General features: G+C 45.0%; 1 protein-coding gene across 4 annotated transcripts in view; it reads right to left on the bottom strand.

The window, feature by feature from the left end:
* Nucleotides 1–10,135, bottom strand: part of IPO13 (importin 13) — a 45,171-nt gene extending 35,036 nt beyond the window's left edge. For 2 of the 4 annotated variants that reach the window (XM_083509886.1, XM_083509887.1), the window contains exon 1: nt 7,534–7,674. Coding sequence is in view for 2 of the 4 variants with exons in the window: in XM_083509885.1 (XP_083366011.1) it covers nt 9,150–9,224 (75 nt within the window). In the remaining 2 variants the exon portion in view is untranslated. Of the gene's footprint in view, nt 1–7,533; nt 7,675–9,149; nt 9,632–9,670 lie in introns of those variants that run through there. The other 2 variants (XM_083509885.1, XM_083509884.1) reach the window with 2 other exon arrangements.
* Between the last annotated feature and the right edge of the window lie 2,067 nt (nt 10,136–12,202).

The raw sequence follows: 12,202 nt of genomic DNA, 5'->3' as shown, positions 1-12,202 counted from the left end.
AATAAACATTACACCACTCGGGCTTTAAGTTAGCTCACACACTTACTGTATGTAGTCAGCACATAACTAACACAGTCACAGAAACACGCAGGAGCTCAATTGCTGCATAAACTAAACCATATTACAATCTCCCTACGCAAGTGTCTCAAGACTTGACCTGCTGAGACTTCAAAACCTCCAGATCAGGGGTAGGCAAACTAAGGCCAGACGCGACCCAATCGCCTTCTCAATCCAGCCCACAGACAGTCCAGGAATCAGCATGTTTTTACATGAGTAGAATGTGTCCTTTTATTTAAAATGCATCTCTGGGTTATTTGTAGGGCATAAGAATTCGTTCATTTCTCCCCAAAAAAATATAGTCCAGCACACCACATGGTCTGAGGGACAGTGGACGGGCCCATGGCCGAAAAAGGTTGCTGACCCCTGCTCCAGATAATGCATCTTAAAGTAACAGCATGCATATGCCCCTTCCTCTAGACAATGGAGGCAAGGGCATTGTAGGGATCTTTCAAACGAGAGTGGCAATAACGGTTTCTGAAGCCTCAGACCAGCTTTATGGGTTCAGCACCATAAGGAGTTGGCATACAGCGTCCAATCCAGCGACTAAAGAAATGGATGCAGAATGGAGTGTCGTAAGAAAGCCTGAAATACTGTGCTATTCTTGGGCCAATAGAAATGGCAAGGTTTGTAACATTATATCTTGTAAGCAGCCCAGCATGCACGGCACTTTCAGTGCAACAGAGTGAGGTCTCGCCAGCAAAGGATCACTGTTGGGAAAGAACTCGCCTAATGAACACCACAGCACATGGTATACTAATGTAGTTCAACTGATGAGACAACACTATTGACACCCTAAGCCTTAACCAGAGACCCAAAACAGGATTCACTTCTTTTCTCTGACCTCTCAAGCAGATTGGCACTGGGTTTGCTTTATTAAAGGAGCATGAATGAAAATGTGACATATCAGGTTTTGATGCTTAAGTAGCAGCAGCAACTGCCACAAGCTCAGAGTCCCTGGTGCAGTGCTTCCTCCTTCCAGGCCTCCTCTGAGCTTTTGAAGTGTAAGAAAATAGCAGTTTGTCTCCTTGACAGCACTATGTAAATAACAGCAAGCTGAATTCTCAAAGTCCCAGAGACTAAGTGAGAAGAGGAGTTCCAGCAGATATCAACAATTAAAGATAGCATGAGTACATGAGGCCACTACAGGTTAGTGAACACACGAACCCCATCCCGTGTTCCTATACAATCTCTCTCCCTGGAATTGCAGGAGATGCAGTTGTTTGAGACATACTTCTTGCTCCATCAAACTGAAGTGAATGGAGACCAACATGATGACACTGTGCACACTCAGGATATGGCCTCATAATCCAATGACCTACCCCAATGGGCCAAAGAGGGACTGTATGGCTGCTGACTCTGCAGTGACTACCACTCCTCACCTCCTGGAAGGCATTCTGGGTTGCTTTCCTTTCAGTCCTGTCCAAAGCACCCAATATCTTGATCTCCTGAACAGCACAGCCAATTGCCACCAAGCAACAGGAACCATAGCAACCAGAGCATCATCTGTTCATTCAAGCAAAGACCTAGCCCTCTCCACTATGGCGTAGAGGGCACAGGCAATCTACATAGAAGGCGGAAAGGTTGCTGAGCATTGCCCTGGTTCTGCAGTACTGAGCGCAGTCAGCTGCAACCACAGTCTCAGTTCTGCCACAATACAGGCGTGAACATAACAGGCATTTTCCTCCCACCCACTTGAGCCAAATATTGATGGGCCCATATTATAGAGATCTGTGCCAACCAAGCCGCCAGACATGTTTGCCAGCAGCCAATGACATCCTTCAACACGTCGAAAACATTGCTGGCATTACCCACTGCCTTCAACCCCCACAGTATGCAACATACTGTCACCCCAAAGACAGTAAAGTACATAAGAGAGGAAGATGGGCCAGCCTTCAGCACCAACAGCTTAAGAAGACTAGATGGTAGTGATGGTGTTATTTAGAATGTTTGTACCCAGTCTTCACAGAAAAGGCTTGCAGAACAGCTTACATACAGTACAATCAACTAAAACAAGACAGAAAACAAGTTTATTAAAAAAAGCTAATTCAGTAACAAAAGAGCAGCTTCTAGCAATAGCTCTTGCTACAGTGAGTATGCCACTACTACTGACTAGAACTAGGGAAGGGGCATGAGTTCTAGGGCTCAGGCTGCAACGTGGTTGAAGCTTGACATTTAGGAGTGACAGAAGAAGAGTGATGACCCAGGGCTGATCTTCAGAACAGAAGAGTGTTCAAAGAATGCAGATTCTGGGAGAAAGAAAGCCTACAGTTAGAGCAGCAGTTGAAGTTCCAGACAAAGGAACACAAAAGGATTCACATTCTTCACCTCTAGTACATTAGAGTCTGCTTCTTTACAAGAGGAAAGTACTGCAGACACTTGGTGTGGGTGTACACACACACACAAAATTTACAAGAAGAAGGTGATCATATGCCCAGTTAATGCTAACCCTACAAAAGAATCAAGACTACAAAAGTCACAGAAATATGCAGTCCATGTCAGAGATTGCTTCTTGCTAGCAAATTGCTTTAAAAAATAAACTCTCAAACTGAAACATCACACACTGCCTCTTTCACTTACTTTCTAAAATGGGCTTTAGACAAGGGCTAGCATGATTGGCCATCTGTCGTCATGAAGGAAACACCTATTACTTGCTGTTAACTAGGAGGTATTCAAGAACATCAGAATATATGGTTGACTCTTTGCTTGGCACAAGAGACCAGCATTGATGACAGTTGCAACCATGAAACCAGGCGACACAATACCGCAGGCTACACAATATCCTTTGTAAGCAAATTCAAACATACCCTTAAAAAACAGAAGCCCCATTGTCTATGAGCAATGACATCTTGTACCGCAGGAACAAAAAACTTCTTTCTAACAAGCACAGCACCAATACCTTCTGCAACACAATTCATAATGAACAGTGTAAAGCAAACCTAAGAATCCACAATATGCACAGGTAGTGGTTTGCTCTGTTCCAAATACTCCAGCATCCTATCCCTGGAAATCAAGCAGAGGAATGTCCTTGGGGAAGTCACTTTTAGCTGATGCCAGCACAAGGTTGTGCCAGGCAACCGAAACTAAACTAGAGCTAAAGATGGTGTGTTCTTGGACCTGTTGCTTTGCTGCTCTCAACAGCAGCACTTCCAGGGCTAGCTCTGTGCAAGTGGAGAGGCCATGTGCTGGTACTATGATTCATAAGACCAGGCATAAGACAAAATAACCCAGTTATCAGCAGAAGTATAGTGTCCAGATCAAGGGAAGCAATATTACCACTTTATTCTGCTTGGTAAGACCACATCTAAAATACTGTGTCCAGTTCTGGGCACAGTTTAAGAAAGATAATGGCAAGCTGGAACATGTGCATAGGAAGGCAACCAAATGATCAAAGGTCTAGAAACCCAGTCTTATGAGGAATGGTTGAAGGAGCTGGGTATGTAAAGATGAGAAAGACAACCATCTTTAAATATCTAAAGGGCTGTCACATGGAAGATGCAGCAAGCTTGTTTTCTCCTGCTTTGGAGGCTAGGACCCAAACCAATGGATTCAAGTCACAAGAAATGAGATTCCAATTAAACATTAGGAAGAACTTTTTGACAGTAAGAGCTGCTTGACAACTGGAACAGACTCCATCGGAAGGTGGTGGATTCTCCTTCACTGGAAGTTTTCATGCAGAAGTTGTATAGCCATCTGTCATTAATGCTTTAGTTGAGATTTCTGCATTAGAGGGTGTTAGACTAGCGATGACCCTAAGGGTCCCATCCAACTCTACAATTCTATGATTCTCTATGCAGAATCCACTCTATGATTCTAACTAAACAAGGCCAGCCAGTGAAACTTGAGCTAAGGCTTGCACTCGCGACCATTATCATTCTGCAGACTTCCATTTGAAATGAAATGCTACTATACCCTGAAAGTCCAATGAAATCCTCAACAGTACTATGGAAATTTACTGGAAAAGGTCAGGAAAGCTACTCCCAGTTGCATACAAGGAAGGGGATCTTCAGACTACTTTGACAGCAGTAAATCAGCAACAGCATTTTTAAAGAGTCAAAGAGGCAGATTCACTTGTATTTCTATTCCCCAATATCTTGGTCTGAAGGCAGCTGTCTCAGCTGTCACATCACACAGGCTGGCGGCTCACCACCTCAAATTAGAAGTGATGGAAACCAAAACCTTTTTATCCAGGGAGAGAGCCTAGATGATACAGCCCTCACCTCAAATACACACACATGCCGACAAGAAAAGGGGAATAGCAGGGGACGTGGGAGGATTTGATTTATTAATTTCATTTATATATCACCTTTTCCTTCGAGGACCTCAGTGTGGTCTACATGGCTCTCCCCTCCCCAGTTTATCCCCACATCAACCCTGTGAGGTAGTTTGGCTGAGAAATCCAAGGTCACTCAGTGAGCTTCATGGCTGACTAGAGATTCGAATTCTGGTCTCCCAAGTCATAGCCCAACACTTTAACCATTAAAACACACTGGATTGAGAACAAACACAATCACACAAATGCAGAAAGGTTATGCATTTATGTTGAAGCCATAAAGTTAACAGGAACTGCTGCCTAAAGTACCATCAAGATGGCTATAGGAAGAGTGGAGTGCATGTGTGTACAGATTCAACCCAATGTCTTCCAGTGGTGGAAATGTGGTGTTTCCAAGGTGTTCCCATCTTCAGATTCATTTTTTCTATTTTTACCAACCTGTTGAAGCCAGAGAAATATGCATTTTTTACACATCTCTTATTGAAAGTGCAACCATTTTTTCCTGTACCCCAAACAATTGTTGCATTACACACAGCATAAGATAATTCCTCTATACATTTTCACATCCCTTGGCTTCTGCTGGGAGATAAGTCACCTCCTAAGAGTCACCCAATAAAAAGCGCAAAATGGCAACTTACACACTTGCCTCTGACCTGAAGCCTTTATCCAATGTGAAATGCAACCAGAATACTTCGCTCTAAGCCAAATGGGCCTGTGTTATCACAAGACCAAAAAGGCTTCAGATGTAAGGGCATGTCTCTGGTTTCATTGGAGTTTCTTGCATCCTGTCTGTACTGCTGTGTGAAAAACTAGCTTGTCTAGGCTAAGAAACAGAAAAGCCACCTGGTTTGCTCTCTGGCTAAGAGTAAGAAAGATCTCCCCCCCCCCCAAAAAAAACACACACCAAAAACCCCCCAATGTTTTGAACACTGTACCATAAATATATAATGCCTTGTTCCTTAAGGTTAAAATCTAAGCTGCACTTTAATTGGTATAACTATTTTAACTTCCTTTTTCTTTGTGTTGCTTTTCCCAAGCTTCCCCTGCTCACTGAAGTTTTGAACTGGATAATTCAAACATTCAGAACCAATTAAGCTTCTTCATTCATAAACTAATGTGTGAGGTTGGGTAGCTCTGCACTGAACATGAAAGAAGTGCCTAGTATTAGTTCAACCCCTGCCTGTGACAGCCAGATGTCATTAACTACTTTGGTCTAAATGTCTGCTACAGTGATAACTACAAACCAAATCTATGAGCTCCTGCAAAAGCTGGTTAGCCTACTCAGTCACTTCTGGAACTGGAGCATGAGCATATTGGTTTGGCTAGATGCTGACTCCCTGGATCTGTGGCACCTGCCATGAAGAGGCAGCCTCAAGACCAGAGAGGATTGTTATTACAAAAAAAAAAACAAAAAAACACCACGTGTTTAAGAAAGCAGTCTGAATCTACCCTGGCAAAGTACCAATTTCTGTCACTTGCAGGGGAAAAAAAAAAGCCTTGGGCTGATGAGGCAAATGCATGGCAGATTTGACCCTACTCAAAAACCTGTATCTTGACCCCAATAGTCAATGCTTCCTGCAGCATGAACTGGCACTAAATACAGACTATTATGGCACAATCGCCTGCTTACACCCTTCCTCCTCAGTCAGCCAACCAATCTCCACTGTTATAGCATAACAGTTGTATCTTACGGGAAAGCTTGATGCAAGCAGTGCTAGGCAGCGAAGCAAAGAAGGTTTGAGACAGGGGGGGGGGGGGCGAAGCATCTTTGAGAGCCTGCTACAGCCCTTCCCAGCCAGTGTGGGAGCCATTCTGGCACACCCCTGATGGCTCCAACTTCTACCCCAGCACTTGCTGAGCTAATCACCACCTGGGGTGTACTGACCTTTCTTGATGTCAACATTTGCTCTATTGTCAGCTCGCACAAAGAAGCTGCCTGTGCGTTCCTTCCAGAGGGAATTATAAAGCAGCATTACCCAGTAACAGATTAGGCCACAAAAGCTAGTGCTGCTATATAACTTTGCAGAAAGCACAAACCCTTATTCCATATGCACTGTGAAAGTGGGAGGTTTTTAACATCATGGCCTAAAGCCTTGGACTAGGAGTCTGCCATTCCTGGCTATGGATCTAATAAACAAAGAAAGGGAAGCAAGTCAGGTTCCATATCCAGCTAAAGATATACCCTGGTGAGTTGTCACTATCTGGGCTTTGCTAGGAAGAGGGCTAGATGTCATAATCCCTACTAGTGAGCTGCCTGGAACCTGTGTGACAATTTAACACGAGCAGAATGACAGAATTCAGGGTGCAATAGGGAGTGGCTGCTCCAGTGCTTCGGAAAATACAATGGGCAGCAAAGGCAGGTTAAAGCTGCCTGAATAGTGACAGCTCCACAACAGAGCACTCTACAAAGCCACAATGGAAGATGTGTGTTGTTTAACAGAAATAACAATTTCCATCCTGCAGAACTTTACTCATCAGAAAGGGAGAAAAATAAACTGTTCAGGACTAACCCTAAACTGCCTTTTAATTTCTTTCAGGCCAAAGTATCCCAGTTTCAACCAGGAAAAGAAAATTTCTGCAGTATGTATAACTTATTCAAAGTGAGTGCACCTTTTCTGCTTTTCCTAGACATGGAGCTATGCAGGCCACAGAGCTCCAGTTCCATGGCCCCTAGGAAACTTACAAGGTATCCTTGGCTTTCAATATTTCATCAGATATTGTTCACACATTTTCAAGCCCACCTTCAAAAACCTGGAGGCTAGAAATGTTCCTTTTCATTTAAAGATAAATTATATTCATCATAATCAATTATAATGAATTATACATATGCCCAATGTGGGAAACGGGAGCAGATTGGAGTTCTACTTACACTTGAGTGAAATCTCCAAAAACACATAGCTATAGATATTTCTAAGTATCATTCCTTAATAACCTCTCAAAAACAGCTCCAAGCTCATGCTTTTCTATCTTGTAAGTGTAGAATTTTATTCTTACAAACAGGCAGCAACAGTTAAGAAACCAATCACTTGGCAAAGTGAAATCTTCACTATTATCATAACACAGACTGCCCCACAACTTAAGATGGAGCCTTAAGAAATATGGTGCCCTTTCAGTAACTAGTACCACAGCATCCATTCTTCTTGCTTCTCCTTGTTAATGTCCATTATACAGCACATCACAGTCCAGAGACAGGGATAGTTTACCTGGATACAGATAAAGAGCTGTTTTACTGCAATATACCGTAGTGACTATGAGTGTGAGCTTTGACTGGGAAGTCCCTCTTCAATCCACACATAAACTCACTAGATAGTCTTGAATAAGCTACTATTCATCAGCTTCAATATTCAATCTGCAACATGGGGACAAAAATACTTGTCTACAGTATATGGTTGTTTCTGATCTTTCAAAAATGCATTGTATAAATCTGAAGCACAATTGTATTTTAATTAGCAGCCTGCCTTCCACAAGGCCACCACAAAGAATTTTGATAAATAGTTGCAAAAGCATTACAGTGAAGGAATGTGGAACAATTACATAGGTAAGATCCTCTTTATCCTTGAACCAAGTGGTGGCACTCACTCTAGTGTAGCATATTTGCCAGTGAAGTTGTGGTATGCCTATAGCAGAGGTGGGCCACCTGCTAACCAATTTTTAAAAACCCTCAGCAAGCCATCTCTGGCGAGAGTGATTTCCCCCTGCCCCCAGCCTGCTGGCCAGGGAGGAGGAGGAGAAGGAGGAGAGAGGGAGAGAAAGAAAGAAAGAGAGAGAGAAGTAAGGAGTGGCAGAAAAGAGAAAGGAAAGCTGGTGGCAGCCCCACCCATGATCAGCATGCAATCCCCGACAAACGACTGCTAAGGGAATGAGGCCCTCAAAATAAAAGGTTACTCTCATTACAAAATTCATGTAAATATAGGAAGCTGCCTTATACTAGGACAGACTATTCTAAGAGGAAGGAGCTCTCCAGGGTCTGAGACAGAGGTCTTTCCCATCACCTGCCATCAGAACCTTTTACATGGAGATGCCAGGAGTCATAGCCAGTATTACAATACCATTTAAATAACTCCTGTGAATTAGGGAACATTTATACCAACATCTAAAAGAGAACAGAGGCAGGTGATTACACAACTGCCAAAAGAATAAAGCAGTCACCAGACAACAGTTCATCTTCCAGGTGTGTTTCTAAAGGCCACTTTGCTTTCTACAACTACAGGGTATCTCCTGAGGAGTGAAGCTAAAGGAGATAGCCCAAAGTGCCATGACTATGACATGCTAAGGATTCAATGAGTAACAGGATGCCCCCTGGGTATGCTGTCAGGGCAGAGCATCACTTCTGCAAATGCCCCCTCAAGCCAGCAGCAGTAGTGTCACCCTCCCCCCCCCCCCGCCAGGCTCATCATGATACGCTCTCAGAAGGAGGTAAGCAGAGGAAAGGTTCCCAGATCATAACATAAGGACCAATATTACTGCCACTCCAAAGTGAGTGTGTGTGTGCGACTCAATGGGATTCAGAGGCTACAGTAGTGCAAACTAAACCGTGAAGCCAATGTCAGAGACCAATAACATGCCAAGGGCACTCTCAATCCCCTGAAGAAGATCAAGATGGGAGCAGCTATGCCCACCGAATAGGTGAAGTACAAAACTACTGGAACTCAAGACAGCATTGCCTGAGACAAATGCACACTGAAAGCCTGAGCACATTGAAAGCTCCTAATCCCGTGTACGGAAATTAACCGGGGTGTAGGATAAGGTACTTCCACCCAAGCCACCCCGCAACCACAACACAGGTACCCTAAAGCGGCCCCTCCTGCCCACCTCTCACCTTCTCCACGTTCTCCACGGTGAAGTCCAGGGTCTGCGGGAGGGCAGCGGAGGCAGCCTCCCCTCGGCGCTCCATGGCGCCGGCACGCCGACGGTCCGAGCCTCGCCCTGCGCTGGGGCTCAGCTACAGGGGGGTAGGCGGCGGCGGCGACAGCGGCGGCAGCATCTTGGGGTGGAAGGACGGGAGAAAGAAGAGAAGAGCAGCCCCCCAACCGAGAGTGAAAGGGCAATTCTCTCTGCCTGTGTCTTGCCCGAAGGAAAGGGGAGTGCTACGTGTGCTCAGCCTGTCAATGGGAGGGGTTTTTTTTAAAAAAGGGGTGGGGGCTGCCGGATTATTTCCCAATATTCTTCTCTGCAAGAGGGATACATGCCTAGCTGCCCCCCACAGGGCGATGTGGGGGGGACGGGACTCTCAGCAGGGAAATAAGGGGAGAATCTCCCGCCTGTTCCCAACAAGATTCAGAGTGAATGGAAGCTACCTGCCTCCGCCCCGGTAAAGCGCACGGACTATCTGCGCCCCGCCTTGAGTGGGATTATTGGGAGGGAGGGAGCACAGAAAAGGCTTGATAAACTGACGCAAATTTCCTGGGGAAGCGGGGAATCTGTCCTTCTGCCCTTAATGGCGGAGGAGGTGCCTGCCTATCACCCGCCACAGACAGACAGACAGACAGACAGACAGAAGGGCGTCTGCCGGTCTCGTACTCGCCCGGCCCCTCCCGCTCAACGCCCCCCGAGGAGGGTCGCTCTATCTGCCTGAGGCGGCAACCGCTGCTGCCGCCACCGCCGCCGAGACGCCTCCCTGGCCACTCAGTCGGACTAATTGACTGGCAGTTGGGCCGGGCACCCAGTGGGGCACCCAGTGAGAGCGGAGGAAGGGAGGGCCTCACGCGCTGCCGGGTTGTCCACGCCAAAAGCCCTCTTGCCAGCTCGCTCGCTCGCTTCCAGTCAGGCGCCAAGAACAGCCGCTTCCCGCTGAGGACCAAGCTTGTGGCGGAAGGATCATGGGAGTTGTAGTTCCCAGCTCCGGAAGCGAGAGATACATTGGCCGAGGGGTGCTCATGGGAGTTGTAGTTCTTGCAGTGTGGCGAGTCTCTGCCTACTGCACCCCCTGGTGGCGGGGGAAAAATAGTGAATCTCAGCTAAGCAGTGGGATTCTGCGAGACTGGGGCGGACGAAGTTGGAAGTAGTAGTAGATAGGTAGCCGTGTTGGTCTGCCATAGTCAAAATAAAAAAAATTCCTTCCAGTAGCACCTTAAAGACCAACTAAGTTAGTTCTTGGTATGAGCTTTCGTGTGCATGCACACTTCTTCAGATAAGTGTGCAGCTAAGTGTGTTCTTCAGATAAGTGTGTTCTTCAGAAGAAGTGTGCATGCACACGAAAGCTCATACCAAGAACTAACTTAGTTGGTCTTTAAGGTGCTACTGGAAGGATTTTTTTTATTTTGAAGTTGGAAGTGGCACCCCGGTAAGGGAGTCTGGTCCAGGTACCTCGTAGCAGCAGCAAATTTCCAGCTGGTATAAAATAGAATGTTATGGAAACGCTTAGGTAACCCATAAATCACTCAAAGCAAGTTACAGAAACACTCCCAATCCCGGTAGACAACCTTTCAAGTGGCATTGGTGGGTGGGGTCAGGTGTAAAAGAAGGCAGAGCATCGGATGTGACTCACCTCTGCGTAGTGGGCTACTTTTTACAGTTCAATGACATGTTCTGGTCAGATAAAAAAGGGGGCACAGAGCAGGGTCAGTGACAATGCTGGATTAAACCCTGTGGAGGCCCCATGGCAGTTGAAATATTAGGGGGGGCTCACAAATTATCTCCTAATATATTTTTTGCAATTTTCTTTAAAGACCAAGTCAATATTATTTTGATCCATTGTCGGGGGGCCCCTGAAAGGCATAGGCCCATAGGCAAGTCAGTGAAGGATGTGGCCTGGGAGGTCTCAGGGCCGGAAAGAGAATTTGGAGAGCTACAATCAGCCCCCATCCCTGAGGTTCCTCAGCCTTGGTTAAACATTTAAATAACAAACAACCAAGCCCTAAGACCACACCAGTCCCAGCAACATAAAAAACAAAACTAGGTGTCTTTATGAACCTGGGCAGAAAGGGAGGGGCAGCTACTTTACAGATGCACTCCTACACTCTTCGACAGAGTAAGTCACCAGGACTAACTTCTAAGTAAACACTGCACAACAGGCGCCATTATAAAACACTGCTTAAGCTACTTGTGTGGTAGGCACTAGTCCAGGATTTAGTAATGTGTGAAACGTGTTTGCATAACTAACTGCTGGAGTACATGCAGTTATGCGTGCCTAATTTGTTATTACCATCACTTGTGTTTAAAGATTCTTTATTATTTGTTTATCCAATCCTGATCGGTAGTTGGATTTGTTATTTTTAATGATTGGTGTAGACGGCAGGTTGTAAATATTTTAATTAATAAATAAAATAGCTTACCCCTGATATTTACCACCTGCTAAGTTTGAAAACATCTCAGATTGTTCTGACCAGTGTTGGAGATGTGACTTGTACAATGTTTATCCAACAATAAATATGCATGCATCATGCACTAGGGCTATCATAAAAGACATTGTATTTTCTACCAAATGGAGGAGTAGCCATGTTGTCTCTAGTTTTAATGGGGTCTTACTTTTCAGAATTTTTGTTTTCAGTGTGGAAAAGTCACTCCAACAGAACTCCCTTTTTCCTTTCAGGAATGTGTTGATAGATGCCAGCTTAACCTTGGCTCAAATTGGAGAAGATCAGCAGCACAATCTATTCTTTACCACCTGTGCTGTCGTTAGAAATGAATAAAATAACATATTCTAAGCATTCCAGAGGTTTCTAGAGCTTATTTTTATACTATCTGGTAACCATTTACCAACACTGTATGTCAGTGGATCCAGTTTTGAATAAAGGAACGTCAACTGCCATGTTAAGATGGACTAGTCTGTAATAGTTTTCACAAAGTTACTTAACATTTGTTGCACAAAACCCTCTTTTTACCCTGAAACTGAGGTGAGAGGACTCCCAGGATTTGCAGGTTTTTACCTAG

This window comes from Podarcis liolepis (assembly GCF_965112155.1).
Source record: "Podarcis liolepis genome assembly, chromosome: 6".
Taxonomy (NCBI): Eukaryota; Metazoa; Chordata; class Lepidosauria; order Squamata; family Lacertidae; genus Podarcis; species Podarcis liolepis.
This window is presented reverse-complemented; position numbering and strand designations above follow the sequence as displayed.